The following is a 27,898-nucleotide window of genomic DNA, read 5'->3' as shown; positions in this document are numbered from 1 at the left end:
GGGGATGGGGATGAGCCGTAAAAAAGCAGGGACCCTGCACTGTCTGAGAGGAGCAGCAGGAAAAGCAGAGGGAGAGAAAATAGAGGAGGGAAAAGCAAGGAAGGAGAAGCAGGATCGCTCTGCATTGTATGGATCGCCTATTGGAACAAGGAGGGGCATGTAGAGGGAGGGACATCAGAGATTCCTATCAGTGAGCGGAAAGGAGAGAGAAACGCAGAGTGCGAGAGAGAAGAGCTGTGCATGTGTGAGGGTGCGTTGCATGTGTGTGTGTGTGTGTACGTGATGCGATTTGGACTCGCTGAACCTGTGCGACGGTGTCTCTGTCAGAAGGCTTCACAGGCAGTCGAGGAGCTGTGACTCGCCTCAGCGTCTCCACTTGTGCTTGGCGCCTGATGCGCTCACAGGACACTGGCTGCCCAGGAGACAGAGAGAGGGGCGTGATGGCCGGACGCGCCCTCGCTCGGTCATGCATTTCCCCAGAATTCCATCCATCTTCTCCTGGCTTCTGCTCCCGATCCCCTCCAGCCCTCATCGGTGTCCTTCCTGTGCGTCTCCGTGAGGCTGCTTGCTTTTTTGCCGCCGCGCTCTCTGAATGGATGCTGCTGTCAACACGCATGTGAGGTGTGCAATGAGAGCCCATGATTTGGACTGGACTGCATTCAGCTCTGGAGGTTACTGTGCCATGCTGCTTTAGGGTGACGCTAATGAATCTTTAAAGACTTCACCTTTTCACTTTACAGCTGCTCTCCAGCACATCCTTGATGACGTATGATGCAGGGCAGCTGTTATTCCGAATGAATCAAGATTTTTGAAGCGGTTGGACAGAGCAACATGTAAGCTGAGGGAGTGCTGCACATAAAATAAGGTCATGTAAATGATTACCATAAAGAATGAGGCATCAGACACCATAATGAAGATATTTTTGTCTCAGTGGCTGCATGCATGTGTTGTGGATACATTTTAATTGGGTGTTTTCTAGGAACAAAAGAGCTGCTTCCACTGTACTGACAGTGGTCCTGAAGGTTGTCAGGAAGGGTGGGTTTTGTTTTTGAATCACAGAGAAATGACAATTAGAGTGAGAGAAGAAATCCGTGACGGAAATTAAAATCCGAAACAAAGAAAGAGGGATTTGGGGGATGGATGAGCCCAAGAGTCTCTCTGCTGTTGTGTCTTCCGAGGAGAAACTTAATCTTCCTCCGTGTAAGTTTTTCGTCCTTGTCGTGTCGTCAGATTGTTTCACATCCGAACACGCTGGAAAAGCGTCAGTTGCTCATGTTGCTCTGTCTGGTTTCATTCATCTACTGTGTGTCTACTGAAGCCTGACCACATGAGCGGAGGCGGCGCCCTGCAGCAACGCACCACCTACCTCATTTCCCTCACCCTGGTCAAGGTAGAGGCTGTGGAAGAGAATGGAGATGAGGCCAAGAACAGCAACCAGGGGAAGGAGGTGGAGGCCAGACCAGGAGATGAGAGAGTGGAAGCTGAAGGTGGAGCTTCCACACGGACTGAAAATGGAGCTGGAGTGGTTTTAGGGGAACCACAAAGAGCTGAAGATGCTGTCATTGTGAAAGGGGGCACTGATGAACTCAAGGAAGGAGAGAGGAGATCCCTCAGCCCTCTGACAGATAAACTACCCTCAAATGTCCCCAGTAAAGTGGCTGAAAAGCCACCATGCAACCTCTCTATCCCCTTACCTGCTGAGAGAGTCACGATTCAGAAGACAAAGTCAGCAGACGTAGTCGAGAAGCCGTTTTCCAGCCCAGAGGCAAAGCAATGCAGGTCTCCATCTCTAACCACAACACCCCCTATGGAGGTGGCCGAGCCCAGCCGCACCCCAACCAGGACCAGCCTCCCTATCCGCCCTGCAGGACAGCGGCCCGTGAGCCTGCTCAAGTCTCACAGCAGCGTGGCCACCCGCGGCCGTGACTCCCGGGAGGGTAGAGAACGCAGCCCTACCTCAGCCCAGAGCCTCGATCGCAAGGACTGCCGCGTGACGACGCGCTCGCCAGGCCCCTGCAGGGCCTCCTGGGCCGAGGCGAGCAGGACCGAAGGATGGCGGGACCTGCAGGATGAGGCTCAAACTGGAATACAGCTGGAGATTGGAGGTGGCATGGCTGCAGTGATGAGAGACATCCCCAGAAAGGACAGGCTAAAGAGCGGCTCAACCTCCCTACCTGCACCTCCTACCCAGGCCCCCAAACCGGCTCGCAAAGGCAAAAGCCGCACGCTGGATAACAGTGACCTGAACAGCCTCTCTGAAGACCTGGGCCTGGCAAGAGAAGCTCAGCAAGGACAGCAGGGCCAAAGAGGCTCTGCTAAAGACAGAAAGATGCTCAAGTTCATCAGTGGCATTTTCACAAAGAGCAGCTCGGGGGCAGCGGGGTCATCCTCCACAGCGCCTCCCGTCTATATACAGAGAGACTCCAGTGAGGAGGAAGGTAGGAGGTCACAAACACATCATCACTGTCACCTCTTCAACTTCAAATCCATCCTTCAGACAGGGACTCCTGTATGCAGCCAAACATTTATCAGCCTAGCCCCTTCATCCGTGCACGGGCATCCATTAGAAATGATTTGGGTGGGGTGGGGTTGATCTTTTTAAAGAAGCCTGCACAGAATCTATCTGCAGGCTTTAACACTGTCACGTTTCCCAAAGCCATGTGCGTCTGCAAATTGATGATAGATGAAGTTCTTTGATCTGAGGATTGACAATAGAATCATCTTGGACAGTTTTAACCTAATTCCCCTCAGAGCGCGGGGCCAATTTCACATCGCTAGAGGGGTAATCTGCACGCACAAACACTGACACTAACACCCCCAACACACACACAGTTAAGCAGTGTTCCCAGCATGGCTTTAAGTCTCCTAATGAAGCCAAAAGGGAGAGGAGCTGGTGGTCGGATTGCGTCGCTCCATAAAGCTGGAATGATTAGAAAAGAGGAAAGACATAAGATGATATTCGTTCACCCACGTCAAAAAAGGGAAGTGAGGATTCACAGCGAATCAAGAACATCTCTAATCCTGTCTTTGATAGTCCACCCACTGCATGATCTGCCACTATAAGGAGCTTGATTTTTTTTATTTTTGCACCTTCTTTCTCACCCTCTTTGTCTCCGTCAGGTTGAATTTAAATTCATGTGTGAACCTCGCGTGTGCCTTTTCTAAGCTTCAGGATTGTTGGGTTGTGAGTTGAGTGGCTGCAGCGTACAACAGTGCATCTCTTTCACCAACATGTTTGCTCAAAGACGAAGCGAGTGTCGGCCTGTGGGAGCCAGCGAGCGAGGGAGTGTGTGTGTGTGTGTGTGTGTTTATGCATTCATTCACTCATTGTGTATTCACACTGTTACACATGCACACTGTGGATTCACTCAAACAGTCAGACCAGCCTCGCCGACCGTGCACACACACACACACACACACACATTCACACACATACTCAAGGCAGGAGGAAGTGTTGCCATGGCAACCGGCAGGACTGCTGCTTCTGCTGCTGCTGCTATAGAGCCTGATGAAACATAGGGTGGAGGAGGTGTGTGTGTGTGTGCGTGTGTGTGCATGTATGTGTCTGTGTGCAGTGACACATGCTTGAGAGACAAAATTTCCTAAAAACAGAATTAAGTTTTGGATGTCAGCTACAGGCTGCACACAAGGGATGTGAGGGATCACTCGTGATTGGTTTGGAGAGGGTACTGAGGATAATTGGCTTTACGTAGGCATGTGTGTGTCGAAGCAGCAGAAGGATCACATTGTCTGATCGTTTTTGGCACCAGCAGCAGGCCATAAAGAGAGCTTTGAGTCAGAAAGACAGACAAAGACATGCAAAGTCTGTGTGTGTGTGTGTGTGTGGTAGGAGTTGGCCTTTTTCTGAGGGAGCTGGCTGCAGCAACAGCTCGTGTGTAAGTGCCTTTTTTAATCGTGTGAAACACATCATCGCTGTGTGTGGTGTTAGACTTAGAACCAGGCCTGAGTTTAATCATCATCTGTTTTTGAAGGACACATCACACATTCACACTGAGGATAATGGGCAGTGTATCTATCAGGGTAGTCTGCCAAAACCTCCCGTTCTCCCGTTGTCTTCCTCTAGTTCCTTTCCTGCTTTGTATTTTCTGATAAATGCTTTTTCTTTATCAGAAAAACAAAAAACAAAAAAGGAGAACACAGGCAGCATGGCTCCTGAATCAAGACTAATGCCTACCGTTATAAAACCTGAAAAACCTTGTAGAGGCATTAGTGGTCCTTGAAGCTGAAGATTCAATGTTGTTTGAGAGGAAAGCCACTCTGCAGCAATCTTGGTTGCGAACCAAGATATTCTACAATCAACCCACAGCAAGAAGAAGTGTAAAACTTTTTTTAACCATGGAGATGGAGCCCTGTGCAGACAGCTTTGCAGCTGTGTGTACTGATCAGCCACCACAGTCATCACTGTTTCAGCCTCCAGATCTTCATCTTCAATCTTATCGGACTATTTGAGGCTAACAAGACAAAGCTCATATCTATACAAGAATAGCCTAAGACTATGTACCTCCACCAAGGCTGAAAATGTCCTCCACACTGTGCATCAAGACAATATTTCCCAGTTGTTTTTCAATTTGTTGCATATATGTGTCCATAAAGTCCAAAAGTTAATAATTTCCAAGTTGGGCAAGACCCCGCCTCTAAAACTGTCGTCCAAAGGACTCCATAACTTTTCTCCTGCTAACAAAGAAAGAGTCATAACCACCTTGATGAGATGGAGATGTTAAACTTCTACAAAGCGTGTGCAGGATTAATGGCATCACGGGTTCAGTCCAGAGTGCTACCTGTCAACTAAGCCTGCTTGACACCTGCTAAACATCAGAATTAATGCTGCTACCGTGAGCATGTTTATCCTGGCTTTAGCATTACAGTGCACTCAATCTGAGCTGCTACCATGTCAGCAGACTCTATTGTACACCTAACAAAAATATGAATCCAGTCTAACACGACAGTCGTTCAGTAAATCCTTTTTTATGAGGTGTTACTGCAGGACTGTCGTGTTTCACTCCTCTAATCTTTGTAAACACACTCTGTATCTGCATGTGAGTTTGCAGATATCTGTGAGCAATGTTTGGTCTTTTTTGGTTACTGTTTGTTGTCTGAGCCGTATAAACCAAACATGTTTGACTGGGTTTGGCTGCATGTAGGTAAACAATCCATGAGGAGAGTGGAGAGAAAAAAGAGCATTTTGAGCCAAGTACAATGCTGAAACCAGCATTTGACCTGTCTGCAGCCTGAAACAAACCCTTAGCTCTCTTCCCTTCCCTATAACCTCTGTGATCTCTGATAGGCTAAAAGTGAGATGACCATAAAAGGGCCACACTGATGTAATTATCTGAAACTTGGCCATGTTTAATACAAATCCACCATCGTAACAGTATGACAAAAAAAAAAAAAATACAGGAAAGCCTAGTAGGTTCCCTTTGATGTCTGCATTCATAGTAAAATTGTGAAATCACACGCAGTCTGTGAAACGGGAACTTTAGGGCAAACTATCAGATTTCGAAACATCTGCTGGTTACACCGGAAGCTGTGAAACATCAGCCGCTGCCCCCAGAGGATAGGTCATTAGGCAAGCACTGATGGGTTCCCAGACAGAGCACCTAAACTGGCCACTGATGCTTTTTATGTCTATGAATCAATTTTTCTGTCTGTCTTTCCCTCCAATGGCTCTGGAGCTGCAGCTGGGTTTCTGGGTGTTGGCATCGCATCATATCGGGTGTATGCCACCTCTTTTGCCCAATAGGAACGCTGGCACAGCTGTCTGCGACCGAACCACTGCAGACGACTGTGTGCCACAATCACAGACACAATTTCAAGCCAAGTTTGCAGCTAAAATTGGCCCCTGATGATTTTAGAATTAGTCGATTAGGTAAGTCGCTGAAGAGGAAAGGAACCCCAAATAACTTTTCATATTTATTTTATTTATCCAGTAATTCCTGCCATTTTATTTTATTTATATAAAGTGAAAACTGGATTTTTGGAATTTTGGGCTGTTGACCAAACAAACCAGACATTTATATGATCTTGGTCTCTTGACTCTCTATGACTTAGACAGATACATGCATAGATTATGAGTTTTAGTTTTAATGATAACCTTCCTTTAAATTTGAGAACTTTAAAACAAACTATTTAATATATGAATGTAGTCACTGTATCGTGTCCCACTGAACTTGGACTCAAAGCCTCGAAGATGGACAGACTTATAAAATATACACAAACTTTGCGCAGCAGGTCACATTATCTCTCAGTTAATACCATTAAAAATGCTCCATAAGGCAGAAGTTTGGTGTAGATTTCCAGTTCAGTGGCTTCACTTAGCAGACAGGTAGCAACTGCACACCGGTCATTTAAGATAGCCAGACCCCTAAGTTTAATCCAAACTGGTGATATACTAGAATTTAGGTATATCATGTTAAAACAAAAAGGCAGTTTTATTGCCTATAATAAGTCCAGATAATAACATTAGGTTAAAAAAAAACCCCAAACAAGCCCTTTAAGGCACAAGGGGTTGAAGATAAGGAACACAGAAATCCACAAAAGACAAGCAGACAATCCAACAGTGACAGAGGGAGAGCGGAGATTATGTATAGACAGAAGGCTGATTGTAAAACGAGAGGCATGAGGGAATAAGGCACAAACAAACAATCACAAAGCAGATGAAAGGAACAAAAAGCAGGTAGTAAAACCAAAACGGCATAGGAGAGCACTGAAACACAAGGGCTGACACTAAACAAGGAAGACGGGGGAAAACAAGACAAAGACCTCTAAAAACTGAAACAGAAATCAGCTAAACAGACCAAAATGTTTTATTTATTTGTTTATTTTCATATCTGGCTGTAAACATGATTTTCTTCATGACCGTACAGTTAATACTGGTGGGGGCTCTGTGGGAACTAATTGGTTTTGCAGGCAGTTCATTAGAGGAATCACTGTTTTTTGGCACTCTTGTTTGTTTGTTGTTTACCTCTGGATGCTGCTGCTTGGTAGAAACTGTGCCAGCTGTCAGGCAGAAAAGCAGTTGAGTCACTGAAGTTATTCTATTTTGGTGATCATACTTTACTTTCTCTCATACGCCATTTATAGCTGTTTCACCTCCACATGTGTCCAGGTTATAATTTCATCACGAGTCAAATATAAATATATTTAGCTGTAATTTCTTTTAGTTCAAACCTAAAAAGGTGCCTGACATCTTTGAGCAGCAGCAAGTTGAACACTAAAGGTTTCCATCGCTCAGCGCACAGCTGCCCGTCATTTCCAGCACGGGGAGAGCAAAGTGGATAAAGAGCGGTGTGGCTCCACCTTGTTGGATCCCCCATCGTGACTGAAAGGTTATATTCATTAAGGCGACCTGCCAGGCCGCACGTGAGGCCAGTCACGCAGCAGCTGTGTGATTTATTGCCCTCCTGCAGGCTGTTAAGATGGCTGCCCTTTTTACTGTATGTAATCTAAATGATGTGTCACCGCCTCGCTGACTGTTTGTCCCTGTCTGTCTCTCTCTCTAGTAAATATTGCCAACAGCCAGGAGTGGACGCTGAGCAGATCCATCCCTGAGCTGAGACTGGTGAGAAAACCCCCTTCACTGCCAGAGCATTAGAAAAAGAGGAATCTATTACAGTAATTTATAGTTAATTATCTGTATTGGAGATGAGGCTAATGCAAAAAGATATATGTGTATATGTATATATATTTAATGAAAAATGAAACAATCATCAGTGAACCACTTTGAAGAGAAGACTTTTAGAAACAAAATATGTCACATCTTATGTTCTGCTGTAAGATTCTTCTTCTGGTGTGTTAAACAGATACTAAAATTACACAGTTTTTGGTACAACATACCTCTAACCTAAATCTGAGATTTTAATTTGAGATGAGAGAGGATCCTCGGGATCCAGGACAAAGAGGGAAACAAAATAACAAAAAAGCTGCAAATTAAAATCCAAAAATTAGCAAAGACCAAAGGAAACAAAGCAGGAATCCAAAACAAGCACCAGGTAAACTGGAGGGATGGGTTAGCCAGCTAAAAGAGCTTAAAGTCCGATTTTTCAGTGTCATAAAAGTGGCTCTCTCTTTACCTGTTAGATCACCACGGTAACTGATGTGCAACAGGTTCAGAGTTTTTGGTTAAAATCAGATGAAAAAAGTGTGAAATCGTTTCTCTGCTGCAGGAATCTCATTTATATATGTGACTTATTGAGCCGTACCATGCCAGCATCACCAAATGAATCCGTACTCAGTGTACTCAATGTACAGGTAATAAAAAAATGTTTCTTTGACACTGTTAGAATGAAAAGAAAAGCAGAGGCGGCACAGAACAAAAAGCAGTTACCAAAATAAAACAGGAAGTGGAAAACGCTTCGCTTGTCTCTGAACAAATAGACAAGTCAGGGGGAGGTAAGGGTAACAGATAACAGGAAGTTCAGAAACATAAGAAAGGAGAATAGATATCAAAGAAACCAAAACAGGAACCAAAAATACTGTACAAGAGTCAAGGACCGTGAAAAGCAGGTCAGCAGAGATCTGTTGGATATTACGAGCTTAAAAAGGTAAAGATGATTTTTTTTTAAGTCCCGAGTTCTGTCTGCAGGAATGAATTTCCAAACTAGGCAGGACGTTTGTGCAGAGTAGAGGAAGTATTCAAATTCTTAAACTAAGTCAGGGGCGAGCGTAGGGTCAAACCTCAGTTTCCAATCATAATGTCATGCATGCAGTGCACTGTAATTAATATTAATGGAACATGTTGTTTCCACATTTGCAAACCTCAGTTCAATTGGATAAACATTACAATGTTACCTTCAGAAGCAGCCTAGTTAAGTGGATGACCTTTTGTAGTGTCTAAGAGTGAAACTAGTACTACTTTTTAGAGTGAAAAGTCAGAGAGTTCAATCTAATCGACCCGTTTAAGGGTGGAGCCTTTAGGCAAAGATACAGTCATTTAGGAAGTTAAAGAACCATTTGTGAAAAAGCAGATAAGATAAGAAACATTATTTCAGTCTGTTAATCACATAGAGGCAGTCCACCCAATCATCAAGCACTTAAAATATCATTATTCAGTACAGACACTGGGGAATCACCCTGCCAGTCTGCAGACCTGTACACAAAGCAAACTGGTAATAGAGTTGTTTTATATTAAAGTGTTTTAATTCAAACTGTACAAGCCCTCCTTTTAGTATGCAGACTTGTGTGCTACTGGAAAACACACAAAGCCTCCACGACTTGCATGAAAAACTACTTTTGTTTTTCCAGCTAACTTCACTTTTTGGTCTCTCGTTCTTCAACCTCTCTGTCCCCCCCTCTCTCCATCCTCCTCACTCAACTAGACACTAGAAAATGACAAAAATATAAGAGCAAGAGGGAGATGCGCAATCGACAACAGTACAGCAGACTGTTTAGTTATGTGAAATCATCATCGATGAATGTGTGTAAAACAGAAGCTGCAGCGTTATAATTCTTGGTGAATTTAAATGTTGCAGTGAAAAAATGAGAGAAACTGTAACCTTAAACATAAACCATATCAGCTGTACTGTAAACAAACACTGAAGCCCAATTTGATCAGAATAGGAATAGAAACTTTTAACAAACTAAAATAATAATACACATCAGCTCCTTGGCTGGCAACTCGCAATATACCAGCCTGATTAGTGGATCAGAAGGTTAAAATGAGCTAATAATCTCTGGTAATTTAAGCTATATTAGTGAACGTGTTTGACACTCTTTAGAGAACTAATAAAAATAAGCAGACACAGTAATGTCCCCACATTATCAGAACAATTTGTACTTTGCTATATTTTAGTTAAAGTCTGTTTTAAATCTGCATCACTGAAATTAGCACTTGAGGACCTCTAAAAAGGGTCTAAATGTACCTGTGAATTAAGTAGAGGTACTCATATTGCACTGCAGTGATGCTAAATAACAATTAAAAAGCCTGGATTAAAATGTTCTGTGAGCATGGCAAATATTAAAAGTAGAAACACTCAAATAGCCAAACAAGCCCTCTGACTAACATCATGTTAATTTATTTTGTAACCGTTTTTGCTGATGAGTTCATTTAAATGGCATTTTACTGTTTTGGTCGGTATTTTTAACTGTAACTAATCATGGTTTTCATAATGGATGCTGATGCTCATTAGCTTCTCATTTGAGTCGCAAATTTTCAGACAATGGTGTGAAAATCTTCTCACAGTTTCCCACAGTCCAAAGTGAACAATGCCCTTTTTTGTTTAAACAACGGAAACTATTAAAGTAATGAAAAGGGAAGAGAACAAGTCCTCACAGCAGAAAAGCCGGAATCTTTAACAACGGGCATTTTAGCAAGAAAATAAGTATCAGAATAGCTGCTAATTGATTTTTCTGGTGGAAAATACTTGCTCATGTATATATTGGTAGTACTTTGGCTTTAATGGAAAATCTTAATTTTGTTCACCCCCTTTGAGTGTTAGTAGAAATGACATGACATGAAGTGTGTAACCTGAGCGGTGAAATCCGCATACTGACAGAAGCATGTCTTGCAACTCAGCAACCATCTGGGCAACAGCTCAGGGCCGTGATTTTGAACCTCCCAAATAAATGAATGGGTAAAAATCCAAAACCTTTATTTCATTGGTCACTAAGGCCATAAACCCTGTACAGGATCACAAATCACAACAGAAAAAGACAGTCCAAAAAGCTCTGAAAATTTGTCCCAAAACTAGATTTACCCAAGAAAACAATGAGTACATTTACCTACATTCTCAGAGAGATACTAAGGTTGCCACCGCACACCTGTCTTCACTCTAGGCAGTACAACACAAAGTGGTTTTAACGATATTTTATTATATAATTATGACCACTGATTCATAGTCCTGCACCTAAAAATTCCCACCTTTATTTTCATATCCCTAAACATTTTGTCTGTCCGCTCTCATATAAACTGACTCAGGTCCATGTAAACAAAATTCCTGTTTTCCAATTTAAAAAAAATTCCCAGTTGAAGGCCAAAGGGGCTGTGATAGCGATTCATTTCCCTGCCGACACCAGACTCACAAGTTTGAGTCGTATGCTACATATTTTTCACACTTTAGCCAAAATTATCTGGTCACGTTTAATCATAAAAACTACTGGGTTTAGTTTAGAAAAAGATTAAATTAAATTGTATTTAAATAGTGCCAAATCACAGTACCAGTTGCCTCAAGTTGCTTTAGTTTTCCTAAAAAATGAGCAAGTACTCTGTGACAGTGGGAAGGAAAAACTCAGGAAGAAACCTCCGGCAAAATAAAACACTCAACACTTTTTGCATTGTTGGTTTTTTTGTTCGCCATGTTAAAAAAGTAGCTCTATTTTCTGACTAAAAAACAACTTGACTTGAGACTTTGCCAGTGAGCCCAGAAGTTCCGCCCACCTGCCATCCAGACCTTCGGTTTATGAGAGGCAGCCAATCAGAAGGAAGTTGGCTTGAAGCAGTTAAGGATTTAAAAAAAGGGAAAAATATAAAGTGAAACACGGTTAAATGAATAAATGCTGATCTCAAATTAACTAATGTTCAGTTATAGCCATTTTTATTTTTATTTTTATTGTTATTGTTATTGATTGTTCTCTTGTGTGTGTCTGGCTAAAAAAATGGAGCACATGAAATGTTATGTGCCACAAAGAGCTTTAGAACCATGTACAGAGCGGTTCCCAAGCTCTTTGAGTGCCAATACAGGTTGTTTCAGACACCAGATGAACTGAGGTGCTGCACCAAGCCCTCGTACTGAGCAGTGAATCGTACAAAGCCTCTCTAGTGAAATCCAAAAATAAAAATATGGAGCTAAAAATGGGCATCATACTTTCCCCGTATATTTTTGAACACGGGACTTTTACCAGATTGTATTACAATGAAGCACTTTTATAGCACTTTCAGAATTATCTTCACCTACTCACTGCTGCACATTTCTATATGTGGATGACAAAGCAGTCTACAGGTGGAAAATACAGATTAAATAACAGACAGTGTAAACTGCCTAAAAGGAACCAAAGCTTATCCGATGGAGGAACTGAAAGTCTGTGTCTGATGCGTTTTAATTTAGTCTGAGAGTTATATTTGCTGCATGGTGCTGTAAATGTGCATGCAGGCTGAACCTGAATTAACTTGTGTGTGCTGCATTTCCTTCCTCCTTCTCTCAGGGTGTTTTGGGAAGTCTGAAAAGTGGCAAATCGGCGCTGGTAAACAAATACATCACAGGCAGTTACTCCGCAGTCGAGAAACCTGATGGTAAGACACAAGCACATCCTATCTAAAAAGTGGCTTCTTGTGTGCGTGAGTTTTGTATCCCTAACCTCAGAAACCTGGTGCGTGATATGGCTTCATCCTCGGGGTGTCACTCTGCTGAATAACCTGTCTGTCACTGTCACTGTTCCTGACAGGTGGACGGTACAAAAAGGAAGTGCTGGTGGATGGTCAGAGTCATTTATTATTGATCAGAGAGGAGGCTGGACCACCTGATGCACAGGTGCTTCTTTGTGATGATGTGTATGTGTGTGTTTGTGTGTGTGAGTGTGACAGACCTGTAACACTGCACATTTCATCATCCATCAGTGCACAGTAAGATAACATCTGTCCATCTATCCTTTTCCTCCTGCAGTTCAGCAGCTGGGCTGATGCAGTCATTCTGGTCTTCAGCTTGGAGAATGAGGCCAGTTTCCAGGAGCTCTACCAGCTCTACAGCCAGCTCAGCGCCTTCCGCTCAGACATCCCAGTCATAGTGGTCGGCACACAAGGTAAACGCACAAATCAGTCATGTACCCTCAAATATTCAGAGCCCAAACCTTTATTAACTTAAGTTAAGTTAATCAGTCGGTCACATGACAGGAACTCAGTGCATTTAAGCTTAACTAATGAGAGACTGTAATATTCAGTGAGCAGCAGTTCAATTCAATTTAATTCAATTTTATTTATGCAGCGCCAAATCACAACAACAGTCGCCTCATGGGACTTTATATTCTAAGGTAGACCCCACAGTAATAAAGAGAAAAACCCAACAAACATGACCCCCTATGAGTAAGCAACAGTGGGAAGGAAAAACTCCCTTTTAACAGGAAGAAACCTCCGGCAGAACCAGGCTCAGGCAGGGGCGGGGCCATCTGCTGCAACTGGTTAGGGTGAGAGAGGGAAGACAGGATAGAAGACATGCTGTGGAAGAGAGCCAGAGATTAATAACAAGTACTATTCAATGCAGAGAGGTCTATTAACACATAGTGAATGAGTAACTGAAGGGATGCATCATGGGAATCCCCCAGCAGCCTACACCTATTGCAGCCTAACTAAGGGAGGATTCAGGGTCTCCTCCCTTAGCAGCTCTCTGGGTGTAAATGCCATGTTTTGCCAGAGTTCAGAGGAAAATTGTCACTGCTGCAAGCTGATAGGAATGCTGCAATAATTCAAATAACCACCCGATACAATCAAAATGTCCAAAAGAAGCTCGATAAATGCACAATCCGTCAAACCTTGAAGCAGCAGAGACCCCATTGGTTGCCAGTCCTGTTAGTTAGGAACAGGAAATTGATGCTATAATGTACACGAGCTCACCAAAACTGGACAACAGACAGTCGTCACATGCTCTAATGAGACTGAAATTCTGCTTCAGCATTAAGATGGCACAGTAAGAATCTAGCACCTAGTTGAATCTATGCCATGAAGAATTAAGGATTACTGCCAAGATGTGCAACGTGTCCAGCGAGTTGCATTCATAGGAATGGGTTCCTAACATCCACAACAAAAGAAGATGCTTATGGGACAAGCAGGTGTTACAATGTTGATATTGTTTCTTTCTTTAGATAAAATCAGCAGCACCAACCCTCGCGTGATTGAAGATCAGAGAGCCAGACAGCTGTGTATTGACGTGCGTCACTCCCTCTTTTACGAGACCTGCGCCACCTACGGGTTCAACGTTGACCGAGTGTTTTCAGAGGGTGAGCTGACTCACATTTTATAAGTGATATCAGCATCAACAAAAGAACAGGCTTAAGGATGTGATTCACAAGGAAAATAAAATTTAAAAAATATCCACCCATTACTATTTACACACTGACATTTGAAACAGACTCAACTGTTTGAGTGTTTGTTTTTCAGCTGCTCAGAAGATTGTAGCTCAGAAGAAGCAGGCGGCACTGCAGGCCTGCAAGTCTCTGCCTAACTCACCCAGTCACTCGGGAGGCTCCACACCTGGATCAGCATCGTTCCCTGGACAGGTAACACGTCCTTTTTCGGTTTTACTGCTGGGTCACTCCCATAGGAGATACCCCATATTGCATTTGCAAATTTAATGGTTAATGAAACACAAACCACACTGATAGCCTTATCTTGATAATCCTGACATTTTCAAGCCTTTTTCTAAGTAACTACCTAACTTTTTGCATGTGATCGGTAGACTTTGTGTTACACATTTTGAAGAAACTGTGGCAGAAAAGTGGTAAATAAAATGAAACAGTTTTTTGTTTGGTAAGCAGAACAGATCCGTTTTCAAAACTTAGTGGTAGAAGATCTTATCTCACCACATAGAGCTTTTCACAAAAATGCTCAGCAGGTGTTGGGGGTAACTTCCTTTTGAAATAAATTTTTACTTGTTCACTTGTTTATATCGCTCAGTTATGTGATGATTTTTCTTCCTGACTAAAGAAACCATTCTTTAATGGGGTCGTTTTAGACTGAGCGCTAGTTTCTCCTTAATATCCAACGATGGTCTACCCGGTTTGGAGAATTTAATGTTCACCATCACCATCACAGGGTAGCAACATGTCAATCACTGTGGCTAGGCCTGAAGGTATATCATGCATCTTCTGCAAAATTACGTTTTGCACAAACGAAGGTTTATTTATCTATTTATTTATAATAAGATTGGCATTAATGCACCAGCCAGGAGTCGTGTATAATAAAAGCTTTCTGTTGTGGGACCAAAACTAACTAAACACACTTCCTAATTTTGTTGGTTTGTGAAACAGCCACAAACCAACCAACTAATGAAGTGGCACCTTTTCCCCCCCACCTTCAGATATCCTGTTGGTCAGGCACCATGTCTTAACAATACCAGTTTCTATAATGATGACCTTTATTATTACACATTAAAAGGACCTAGTACTATATTCCTACTTTATTATACTTTAAGGTTTAGAGCATGATGTCAAATGTCTTTGGACTGACAATAATCTAATTTATGTTTTTACTCTAAAATATGAAAAAGCTCGCTTCATAACTGAGGCATCTTGTGCTTTTGACTTCACATAGACGCGGAAGAAACTATAATGTAAAAGTGTATAAATATATATTTAACTGAAAACTTACATCTATTAGATATTATTATTTGATCATTAATAATATTGATATTAATGCCATAATGTGTAAATTATTGTGTGCACTGTAACAGGTATGTCTCACAGCACAGTGTTTAAAACCAGGCTGGCTAAACTGTGAGATCCTTAAATTTATGTGGATAAAACAGAGCGCTGTAACGTGCTGTAACCATTTCCCGGTAAGAAATAAGTGAAAATGAAAGTATTCAAACAAATACACATAAAACCTAAACTCAAGTTAAGAACAATATGTAAACATATACCGTACAAAATATTCTGTGTACTGTGGAGGCTTGACTTTGCCATTTAAAAAAATATTTTCTGTCAGAATTTGCTGTTATTGCATAAAAATTTCTAGTTAGTTTCTCAGAAGTATGATTTTTTTTTTCATTGTTGGAAAAAAGCACAACACAGTTTGCTGTGAGATATACATTTATATATTCTACATTCTTCTTCTGCATGAGTTTTTTCACCAACTACAGATGTTTCAGATGAAAATGTGGATATTAAGTAAACCCAGTGAGTTAATAGTGCAATATATCCCTCTGAAAAGCAGACGTAAATTAAATTGCAATACCTGAAATAACGGTAGTGATTGCTTGCCACCACACACTCAAAAAATATTTATCCCAAATTGTGGATTTTAAATAATTTGATTACATATAAAATGTTCAAAGTAAAATATCAAATTTAACAGAATCTGGTCAAATGAAATTTACGTGATTGTTTTACATTCATATCATCTAAGCTTATTTTCTACAATGATTAATTATTTGAATGAATAAACCTTTGATTTTTTTATATTTAGTTGAAATTTAATCACATTATTTTGCTTCATGTTTATCAGGGACAAAACATGTTTTTGAGTGGATATTCTATCATGTATTTTCTACTTCAGATAATTATTTGTCCGGATTCAATTATTGATTCAAGTATTTCTTGGCCCTCGTTGCTGATTACATCTTCTTTAAATTCACAAAACAAAAAGCTCAGCATGTTGAGCACATTTAAAGAACTGTAGAAAGAGAGCAGCGACTATGACTGTCAGGTGTGACGCCTTCTCGGTAGTTATTAGTCGACTGTTTGAGTAAACACAATCTTCTTTCGGTCTAGACAGATATTACATTATTATTATTGTACTTTATTGAGCCCCGTGGGGAAATTGCTCTCTGCATTTAACCCATTCACTCATATTACATAAGACATGATAAATATAGGACACTGATGAAAGTGTTCTGCTGTTGCTATGCTGATGCTGTCTTCAAAATTAAAGCACTCTTTCACCGTTCTTCTAATGCCAGCTGATCATGTTTTAAGCTGTGCTAGCAGAAAGACTCTGGGGATGTAAGTCAGCAGCACACCAAATGCATTGCAAGGAAATTTGGCACACATATTTATTTACTTACTTACCGTCAGACTGGATCAAAATAACTTTAGTGATTACTTAATCAGCAAATATTCTTTATGTTAAAGGACGTCCATTGAATACATCACATTTTGCTCAAAGACAAATCCAAAATTTATTTTTCATGAGTAATAACAAAATGTTGCTTATACTGCTGTTGGACTGGTGCCATTTTGTTTTCTGTAGCCAGAAGTGACCATATTTAGATAAAAGGGTGACGTACGCATGTTGCATAGATAAAATGTACAGGTGCAATGCACAGAAAAGACACCAATTAGAGCTAAAAGGCAAATAAAGCATACATGCTCCAAAAGGCACCGGTATTACAGGTGGAGAGGTTAGTCAAAGCAGCCACGCCCCTAACTCCAGAATCCAAGACCAGACCCCAAACTGTCCTTTGTCAGACTGTAAGTACGTTACACAATGATACAAATATGGACACTTTAACATGAGAGTCAATGGAGGTTGACTCTCATCCAGAGTCACCTTCTAGTGGCCATTAGGGGAACTGCAGTTTTTGTACACTGGGGTCATTTTTCCTCTTAGAGCAGGTTTGCGGGAAAATAGTCACCTCTGGCGAGCAACATACAGTAATAAATCATGTTGCTGTTTTTTGGAATCATAACTCCTTTTTCTCATTTTTGAATATGTTGTTTCATGATGACCTGCAGCAGTAGTGACACTTGAGCAGTTTCAGGTTATGTGACATGTAAGTGAACTTTCACTGATCGTGTGAGCAGGTGGAAGTGAGCATTAACCTCAAGGCTTCGTATATTTGTAGCGCAAATATAATCAAAAGAGGATTAAATATATTGTATATTTAAAAAATACATTTTGAAAACTTATGTAGCTTTAAGCAGTGGTGTGAAGCGATACATTTACTCAGGTACATAAGTCTAAATGTTAGATATTTGTTTTGTTTTTTGTGATATTCAGAGGGAAATATTGGATTACTTTGAAAACAATCATGAATCAGGGGGAGACAGAGACAGGAAGTACATGTGAACTTCAAAGTAAAATAGAAAATAATCATAAAACAGACATGAATGCTAACATTTAACAAATTGTTGCTGGTGGACCAAAGCATTATCCCTGGAAATATCCCAGTGACTATAAAAATAAAACCTAAACTCCAAATATTATGCATTTATATTTATCTCAGAAATATAATCTTCATCTATTACTGGCATCAAGGCACTGATGTTAAAAATGAGCCCACCCTGTAGAGTACAGTACATCGGACACGACTTCCAACTGTTACTATTTTCCTGTTTTTATTTAGAACATATGATTTAATCGTGATATTTAAAATGTAAATGACATTCAAAGGATCATCTAAGGTTGTGTACACCAACGCTTGTGTCGTGTTTGATTACTTTAGCTTAGTCAATGAAAACACAGCCCGCCCTGTTCTTCATCCATCAGTTTCCATCAATCACACCGATCGACTGAAGACTTCACGTTGTCACTCATCATCACCTTTTTGTGACTCTGTTTCATCTTTCACCCCATCCTCACTCTCTCCATCTCTTCTCATTCCCATTCCCATCCTGCATCCTGACCTCCTGACCTCCTCCACCTCCTCCTCCAATTCCTCCTCCTCTCAGGCCAGTAATGGCCCCAGTATCGGCTACGCCTACTCCCTCCCCTCCACCCCTGTGGTGAGCCACAGAGAGCTGCGAGTTGCACAGGGAGACGGGGGAGGCAGCGTCAACGCTCGCTCGCTGAAGAGCATCCCCAGACGCCCCTCGCTCTTCAAGGTCAGTCACCTCCAACTGCTCGTGTCTCACACCTTTTAGTCTCCTTCATCTCATTCTCATTTCACTCCATTCGCCCCCCTCTGACTCTCCTCGCTTAAATCGTCTCCTCTTCTTTTTTAACACTTTAAATTCTGTTGGATTCGTTGCAGAACCGGGACACAGACAAAAAAGGTGGCGACGCTAAAGGCGACCTGAGCAGCCTGCGGGGCGTTCCGATCAAACAGGTTTGGTTTCCGTTACAAGCAAAAATAAGCCGAATACCCAGTGATGGGGGTATTTACACGCTGCAGTTATAACAATAACACGAGCCAATTCCCTTGTCGGAAATAAGATGGGAACAGAAATACATTTGTCTATTTATTTTGTCTTACATAAGCAGCACAGAAGTCTGTTGTTTCATCCTTTTCAACCTTTCTCAAGGGTGTTCTATTAATACAAGAGCTCTCAGCTATTGCTGTCGAACTCTTTCTGGTACACTTTGAAGGGGCGGCTCTAAATTTAGGCAGATTCAGACTGTGGTTTGCTGTGACTGATGCGACCCCCGGTTGATGCTTTTGACAGGGCATCCTGTGGAAGAGGAGTGGGAGCTCTCTGAATAAGGAGTGGAAGAAGAAATATGTCACCCTGTCCAACAATGGCACGCTGTCTTATCACTCCAGCTCCAGTGTAAGAAAACACCACAACACCGATCAATGCGACAGTAAACGAGCAGGGGGGAGAAAAGATCTGCAGTTTTTCACATTTAAAGGGACCGGTTATGCTTTTAGATTGTTTTTGTTATTGGTTTTTGAAAGAAAGACCCATTCTTATTTGTTACATCTACAGAAATTTAGGTATTCTAGCAGAATTCATGAGATGTGATGCTATTTGCATCATATTTTAATTCAGTTGTTTAAATCAGGGCCTTTTGAGAAAAACCCCCCCCCCCCATGACTGACTTAAAGACTGTTTTGGAAAACATTACAGATCACTAAGATGATTAAAAACATGCAACATCTTGTCCTCTTCAGGACTACACGCAGAATACCCATGGAAAGGAAATCGATCTGCTGCGTGTGACTGTTAAAGTTCCTGGGAAACGTCCTCCAAGAGCAGTCGCACCGACAGGCCCCTCGCCCGCCCCCCCTGGAGCTGTACCTGGAGTCAACGGGCTGAGTAAAGAGCTGCCAGCCGCTGATAGCACCAGTACAGGTACGTCTTCTTTAGGAGGATAAATAGACCATACTTTGAAGACTGTATATAAAAGATGGACATGTCTTCTTATCTTTTTGATAAATCCACTTATTTAGAGTAGATCTGACCAAGAAATCGAGGATTGTTGTGTTTACTTTCTCCTGAAACACACCCTCCTTTATCATGCGTTTTAACTCTTAACTGTTACCATAATATTATAAAATGCTAGTTTTGTCATGGCCTTTGATACAATCTGCTTTTTGCACCTAGAGGAGTCGCCCTCTGCTGGCTATTAAAAAGATTGCAGGTTCTAGTTTTATCTTCCTTCCATATGTTTGTTCCTGGAATTTTATACTTGAAAATAAAGCTTTAGATAACAATAAATTTACATTTCTTAGCCTGAAAGATCATAAAAACATGGCCTATTGTACATAAACACTTCACTTTCTCTCTCTTCATCAGTTCCTCAGTTGTGTCCAGCTACCCTCTCTGTCGTTGCCGATGACCGGTCTGGCGGTTTGTCCCCTCAAGGAGGTGAGCGAGGACTTCAGCGCTGCCCCTCCTCATTGTCCACCAAAGCACAAAGTGTCGGTACGTACCGCAGGGAATGAAACCTTTCAGCCACCATCGCCGGCTCAGACACTCTGGGTGCAGCCTCAGCTCCGACTGAAAACAATTCTGTCATGTATGTTTTGTTATGTTTGCGCCAAATGTCAGATGCCCTGGAAGCGACAGCCGGTTCGTTTGGTGGAAAAGATCCCAGCCAATCATCTCCCATGAGTGACAGGAAGAAGAACAGGAGGAAGAAGAGCATGAATCAGAAAGGGGATGCAGCCGTCGGGCAAGCCGAAGGTAACATCATCATTCCACAAGGCGCAACTACTGATGCTAACAGTTTAAGTTAAATAAGAAATTGGGTTTTCTATTTGCTTTATATATACAGAAACAATTTTACTCAAAATAATAACTAAATAAAATCTTTATTCTTTAGTTCTGAGAGATTTTTATATTCTTTACTTTCTACTAAGACACACTTGCTTATATTCTGACTTTTCTTGTTTTCCCGTTCTTTCTCTTCTGTGTGGATAAAGATTAATAAACGTGCTTGTCTTTCTCTGAATATTTCGTATCTGCCTTTTTTTCCTAACACTTGCACTCCTCTTTCTCTTCTCTTGCTTATCTCTCGCTCTGCAGCCAAACGCAAAATGTGGAAATTAAAGAGCTTTGGTAGCTTGAGAAACATTAATAAGACAGGTAACAAGTGAGGGTGATGGTGCTGACACAGCTTGTGCTCTCTGACTGTTTTCCTTCCCTGTGTGCCTGACATCCATAATCTACACCCCATTGTTTGTTTGAATTACCCTCAGCGTGAATAACCCAAAGATTTTTCTGTCCTCATGTCTCAATCTAAACCACTTTTTTGTTTTGTTTTGCTTTTCATTCATTTTTCCTCCACCGACTGAAAGTTCAATGGATTCATTCTCTCGGTTTGTCGAATGCAGCAAATCTCATGTCATGTTTCTCCGGCTTCACCCTCTCTTCGCAGAGGAAGAGAATGCCGACTTCATCATAGTGTCGTTTACTGGGCAGACGTGGCACTTTGAGGCTCCGAGCATGGACGAGAGGGACTCGTGGGTCACAGCTATAGAGAGCCAAATCCTGGCAAGTCTTGGTTCCTGTGAGAGTGGCAGAAACAAGGTAAACATGTACAGAAAACACATTTCAGAAATGGATTCTGTACTTATTCTCACCATTTTTCCACCTAAACTAAAATGATTTTGCTGTCTAAAAACATCATTTCTTGGAGGCTTAAAGAGAAGAATATTGCGGCAAAAATAGAATCCACAAGCTGTTCCCTGCTCTTGAACTTTTCCTTTGGATATCTGCGTGAAGGTTTGATTGACTGATCACAGCAAGACAGAATGAAAGTGCAGTGTGGGGGCAGAGAGCAGAGCAGGAAAAGAAAGCTATGCCAGGAAGAATACAGGTCAAATTTTAAAAACACTTGAGTCAAAATCTGATGGTGCTTGAGTCTCTGCTGTCACCGATCCCAGTCATATCCGATCAAATCACACCCGCACAGTCTCACACCTCTTTTCCAATAAAGAAGACACGTTTTTTAGAGGCGCTATATATTTGCAACCTAAAAGAAATTCACCAGAAATCCAGCCCACGAGTTATGTGCACGGTGATTTCCCTGGAAATTAACCAAACTTCCCTGAACTATAGCCTTATGAATCTTTTGGTTCTCAAATCTGTTAAAATTTAGGTTGGTTCTTAAAAGGCAGGTGGGTGGGAAACGAGCATTTACCGCGCAGATTACTTAAAGGTTTTGAAAGATAAGGTTCGTGGATGAATTTTTGCAGGTAAATTACTTCAAATGGAAGCGCTCTTAAGTGAAGAACATGCAAACCTACAGTAGTCTATATGCATCACAATCTTAATTTAATTGTTGGAGTGAAACCTTAATGGGAAAAGTATGTCTAAAAGATTTATTTGTTTTTGTTTTTTAAATAAATTACATATTACAATGTTTCTAAAATCATCCACTCTTTCTGTGACACCACAGAATACGTCTCGTACAACTGCTCTCCTGTTTTGTTTAAAATATAATCATAACATTTTAATACTGCAAGTAGGGAAGAGAAGCAGGGAACTATATAAACCCAGGAGAATGATGCACTAAACAGGAGGGGGAAAATAGCACTGATTTAAACAGATGTCCTTAACTCTTACCCTCATAAAGACAAACTCTGACAGCCTCCTCTGTGCCCTTAATTACTACATATATGACACCTAAGTATATATCAATAAAGATTCACTTTACAATTAGTTGTAAAATCCTGCAGTTGCAAAAAAAGAAGAAGAAGCTGTATAGTTTGATCTTTGACCTCAGTAAAACTTTCCTGATGACTTCATGGGCTCAGCTGATAGCTTCAAGTTGTGGTAAATTATGGTCTTCATTAGGGGAAATTAGCAGAGTATATTTAATGTTGGCGTCTAAGTGACATGACTGATTATTCTGTAAACTACAAGAACATCTGTTTGGTCCATGTGGCTATCTCTATCTTTAAAACATCCTCATGTTGTGCTGCAGTTATTTTGGCATCTTTACAAAGCCTTGCATGATTGGACGGTTAGCTATGAGTTGTTTGTGCCAAAGCAGAATTTCTAAGTGAAAACATTTACTCACTCCAAATTAAGGCTCTCAAATAAAATGTCAGAAAGTAAATGTTATTAACTTTAAAAAATAGTTCAATTTAAAATGTCTTTGTTTTGCAGTTTTAATGCCACGTGGTGTCATCATCTGCTCTAATCAATGCGTGTTACTATTCATTGTGTTTACTGAGGTAGCGGTTGGATTTTAAGCACCACTTGTTTATGAAACAGAAACACTTGTGTGGATATGAATAAATGATGCAAATGGGTGTTTGTGCAGGCGCGGAGGAGCAGTCAGAGCGAGGCCGTAGCGCTCCAGGCCATCCGAAATGCCAAAGGCAACAGTCAGTGTGTGGACTGCGAAGCACCGAGTGAGTTCCTAAACGTTGGCACGTTTCCCGCCAGCTGCACATTTACTCTGGAGCATAATTCACACCATGCACAGACTGTGGTGGTGCAGCCATTGGCTCATGGTTTTTTCTTGCTAAGCAGTCTCTCTTCTCCCATCCTGCAGATCCCACTTGGGCCAGTCTCAATCTGGGTGCGCTGATCTGCATCGAGTGCTCAGGGATCCACCGAAACCTGGGGACTCACCTGTCCCGTGTGCGCTCGCTGGACCTGGACGACTGGCCGGGAGAGCTCACACAGGTGCTGGCTGCCATCGGAAACCACATGGCCAACAGCATCTGGGAGAGCTGCACCCAAGGACGGACCAAACCCACACCGAGTGCGACACGGTGGGTGGAGCCAGATCACAGCACACGTCAAAAACTGCTGTAAACTCCTGTACACCCTATACAAGTTTTAAGCAGATAAAATAATAACGGATTGGATTTATATAGCGCTTTTCAAGGCACCCAAAGCGCTTTACAATGCCACTATTCATTCACTCTCAGATTATCACAAGCTACGGTTGTAGCCACAGCTGCCCTGGGGCAGACTGACAGAAGCGAGGCTGCCATATCGCGCCATCGGCCCCTCTGGCCAACACCAGTAGGCAGTAGGGTAAAGTGTCTTGCCCAAGGACACAACGACCAGGACAGAGAGCCCGGGGATCAAACCGGCGACCTTCTGGTTACAGATACGCTTCCCAACCCCCTGAGCCACGGTCGCACATTAAAAATGTACAGAATCATTTTAATAAATTAGAATAATAACGAAGTCTAAAATAATATTAAATATGTTATTTAAGCAGATTTGTACACAAATGATTACATTTGTGTTTAGAGCTACTAAATGAGATTTAAATTATGAATAAAACTCATTGATGTCCATTATTAGGTTTATTAGTAGGTTTAAAAAAAAGGTTCATCAGTCAAAATCAAAATTGATTCATTGTCACAGAAGGGCTAAAAGTAAATACATTAATGAGTAATATTATTTAATTTACCCTAGTTACAGCCATTTAATTATATTGTTGTATGTTATATTATAATGTTGTCAGGTTTCCATCACAGTGTGATCAAAAAGATTTCATTTGGACAACGATCCAACGATCTTCTTCAGGCCCTTTCACTGAAAGCTAAAAGCCAGCCTCTCCCTTAAAACTTGCAAGCGCAAATTTACGGGCCACAAAAAGTCTACAAATGGACACGAGTAGTTAGAGCAGGACTTCTAACAGGAGTACTGGAAGTGCACCAGGAGACAGCTTTGAAGGGGAGATCAGACAAATTTTAATCCTTTTTTTTTGCATTTTATTTTTTGTTTGTTTTTATGGCCGGAGTTGCAGAACTTTTTTGCACTCGTGATTAAACATATATGAAATGCTTAAACTGCATCTGCTCATATCTAATGTACATTTATTTAAATAGTTAAATATGGAGTCAAAAGTGATGCAGAGAAGTTGTCGGTGGTTTCGTGTGCTTGTGGGAAAAATCAAATCCCAGACCCAAGAAATAAACTAACAGAAAGCAGGTAAAAATCTGATCGCTCAATATCCAATGTGTACAAACGTGAACAAATAACACCCATGGTGGAATTTCTAAAAACCTGCAGATATGTCAAGTTTTAAATGTAAGCAAAGTTCTGATTCGCTTACACTGCAGTGCTTCTAAGAGTGTCTAATCTTACATGTGTGTGTCTCCTTTGTATTGTTTCTGTTTTTCTAGAGAGGAGCGAGAGTCATGGATCCGTGCCAAGTATGAACAGCGAGCCTTTGTGGCGCCTCTTGTGCCGGCCTCAGGGGCGCAGCTTCCAGAGGATGGTGTGCCGGTGTGGCTGCTATCTGCAGTGACCGACAGAGATCTGCCCAGGCTGCTGCTCCTTCTGGCCCACAGCACTAAAGAACAAATCAACGCTCCGCCGGCCGGCTCGCCTTCGCTGCCGCGCACGGCTCTGCACGCTGCCTGCCAGCTGGGAGATGTGGTCATGACACAGCTGCTCATCTGGGTGCGTATCTTCTTTGTGTTCACACTCATTCATATCGGTTTCATATTTCCTCAGGCCCAATGACGAGTGTAGAACAACACGACTAGTTCATTAGTCCTGTAAATCACAGTAAAAGAAATAAGGGTGGAATAAACTACTTCAAAAACTGACCAGTAGAAGTGTGCATGCATGCACACCATGATCGTGTAAATGCTTAGTGATGGACTCTTCTGTGCTTTCGAAACTGTGAATGCCTCTGCAGACACGTACCCTTGCCATTCTGTGATGAGTGTTACTCTCTGTGGAGTCATATTGGCAGCTGCCTCTTTTTTCTCTGAGGGAAACAGGAACTTTCAGTCAGCATCTGCACCAGTTTATACCCTTATCAGATGTGCCTTTGGAGTTTTTCTCAGGTGCTTACAACATTTCAAAAACATGCTGCCCTCTTAATATTAAATTGTTTGTTCTTGTTTGTCATTATTAGCTTTTATAACGACATTAAAAAGCTGCTGTACTTTGCACAGTGTGGTTAGAAGCCTGCACTCCTGCAGACTCCGTGTTTGAGGGCTTTATAATAAGCACTCAGTGTACCAGACTCTCCACAAAACCCCAGAGTCGACGTCTATAGTGAAGGGTGTAGGAGCTGTAACTAGGCCAATAGATATCTGTCATCAAATATCTGACCAGACATGTGGCATAGATAAGATTACAATCAAATGCAGGAGATATTCATCACTTTACAATAGTGTTTGGTAATGAAATCACATCCTGTGTGAACAGCTGACCCAAAAACTTCAATCAAAAAGAAAAAACTATGTGCGTGTAATTTCAGCCAAGCATTAGTGATGTTAAAACTGCAATTCTATCCAATTTAATGTAAAAGAACTGAAGCTGAAGAACACTGTCTCATTGCTAATCGCAGTATTGCCAGCTGGCCTCTTCACTGAATGTGCTGACTTCAGTAACCTTCAAAAGAAATGATGACAGGCTGTTTTTAGTGCACCTGGACTCTGTGCTGGGATCTCCACAGTGTTCAGGTGGTATTTAATAAATGTGCTCTACCCCTGGAGTTCTTCTGTAATGGAATAATTTTCCCTTACTAGACTGAGTCTGTGTTAACAGACACTCAGCGCACGTTAAAACGAGTAAAGCAGTTTGAATAACAAATTAGTTTAAGAAAAACTAAATGTTGGTCCTGAGATCTGATGACCTGTCATCATAGACAACACTGAACGTCAGGGAAGCAAGTTCTGAAAAATCAGTAATAAATCAAATTATGATTATGCTGGTTAGACTTATTTATTACCTTAACTCTATATACTGTCTATGCAAATCAAAGAAAATCTGTCCAACAGTAATAGAAGAGGAGCAGCACATAATTTTTCAGCTGTATGCTCCACTTCACTTCAAACTGTTCAATCATCTAATCAATATCTAATCAATAAACAGGCTTAAATATCATGTTCTGTCCTTTGCCTCTTCCCTGCAGTATGGAATCGATGTGAAAGCGAAAGATAACCAAGGCCAGACGGCCATGATGCTGGCCACGAAAAAAGGGAGCAAAAGCTGCATCGATATTTTGCTCCAGCACGGCTGCCCCAACGAGACGTCGCCCACCGCTGCCACGCCCATCCTCAGTCGCCGCTCCAGCACCGCCAGCCTGGGTCGGACCAGCTCCAGGAAACGGTAGCGTGGACTGAAAACGCTGCCACAGAAAACATTTTTAATGTGTGGAAACGGGCAGAGCTGATCGTGGAGAGGGGTGTAGTATAAAGAAATGACAGCACTGGATATCATTAGTATAACGGATGAAAAACATTGTTTCTGAAGACTGAACAACATATCAAACCACTTAAAAAGCAATATTCATTCAATTTGTTGATTGCAGGCATATTGCTGAGTTATTGTGCCGTTGACCTCATTTCAAAATGACTCAAGTAGACCTGTAGCGGACTGCTTCTGTTTCACTTCCTCTGCAAGAAGTGCAATAATTCAGCTACGATGATGAAAAGCAACAAATTTTAGCGCAGATGACTCAACTCAGTGCATCCAGAGGGTGATGCTTTTATTCAGACCTGCTGTGACTGGACCAAAACTGCTACTTTTTTTTCTTCCTTGGCTTAAACCAACAATATGTCATGGTGTTAGTTATGTGAGCCTGTCAGTTCGATTGTATAAACTGTTTTCCAGCAACGAATCAGCTGAGATTATTCTACTTAGACTAGAAAAATGAATGGTTTGGAGTATGACCTATGTCAGTGTTAGGACCACAGGTCCGAGATATGACGTTTTATTCTACTATAAATGTATCTAGACTACATGCTTAATGTTAAACTCTGTAACGAAGACACAACTGAAAAAACCAGACTGCATTTTGTAGTGATTTCTTACTGGTAGTTCTAAAAGCTTGTTTTGTTTTGTTTTCCATTGTCTTTTATAATTTCTTATTCTCTCACATAAAGCAGTAAGCGGATGGTTTTACAAGTATGTAAACATGTGGATAAAGTTTTATTTGGGATATCGAGAGCGAATACGTGAAGACTGCGACATAATTCACATTCATCTTACTGTTGTGTAGGTCGATCCCATGAGTTTACAGTGAAGCGGCCGAAGGTGAGTCATGTGAGTCCCTCATGAGCTAAAACAAATGGTTACCAGAATAAAGTAATAAACTTTTTTTTAAATAAGCATTAAAAAAAATGTTGTTTTTATTGTC

General features: G+C 41.5%; 1 protein-coding gene across 3 annotated transcripts; it reads left to right on the top strand.

Annotated features, from left to right (window-relative positions):
- agap2 (ArfGAP with GTPase domain, ankyrin repeat and PH domain 2) lies at positions 1–27,898 on the top strand. 3 transcript variants are annotated; one of them, XM_085443237.1, is made up of 20 exons: positions 3–1,200; positions 1,319–2,438; positions 7,521–7,579; positions 12,157–12,244; positions 12,397–12,482; positions 12,615–12,750; positions 13,807–13,941; positions 14,102–14,220; positions 18,331–18,483; positions 18,633–18,707; positions 19,045–19,149; positions 19,494–19,674; positions 20,119–20,247; positions 20,374–20,508; positions 20,851–20,910; positions 21,203–21,354; positions 23,096–23,186; positions 23,330–23,552; positions 24,924–25,203; positions 26,672–27,898. In XM_085443237.1, exons 1-20 carry the CDS (start codon positions 1,141–1,143, stop codon positions 26,870–26,872), a joined length of 3,588 nt encoding a protein of 1,195 aa, XP_085299363.1. In that variant the 5' UTR covers positions 3–1,140; the 3' UTR covers positions 26,873–27,898. The 3 variants fall into 3 exon arrangements, with proteins under 3 accessions (XP_085299364.1, XP_085299363.1, XP_085299365.1); XM_085443238.1 differs by lacking the exon at positions 20,851–20,910 and having other exon boundaries at positions 1–1,200; XM_085443239.1 differs by lacking the exon at positions 18,331–18,483 and having other exon boundaries at positions 10–1,200.

Source organism: Copadichromis virginalis, linkage group LG20 (genome assembly GCF_057382275.1).
Source record: "Copadichromis virginalis isolate Kocher_CV1m ecotype Utaka linkage group LG20, C_Virginalis_male_GT1.1, whole genome shotgun sequence".
Lineage (NCBI taxonomy): Eukaryota > Metazoa > Chordata > Actinopteri > Cichliformes > Cichlidae > Copadichromis > Copadichromis virginalis.
Note: the sequence above shows the minus strand (reverse complement) of the source record. Positions and strands in the feature narration are given on the sequence as shown.

Excerpts from the sequence above, each read along its gene's own strand:
- agap2 (XM_085443237.1), top strand. The coding sequence starts at position 1,141 with ATGAGCCCAAGAGTCTCTCTGCTGTTGTGTCTTCCGAGGAGAAACTTA. Across the intron at positions 2,439-7,520 it reads AGACTCCAGTGAGGAGGAAG|TAAATATTGCCAACAGCCAG; the intron begins GTAGGAGGTCAC and ends CTCTCTCTCTAG. Across the intron at positions 14,221-18,330 it reads CAGCATCGTTCCCTGGACAG|GCCAGTAATGGCCCCAGTAT; the intron begins GTAACACGTCCT and ends TCCTCCTCTCAG.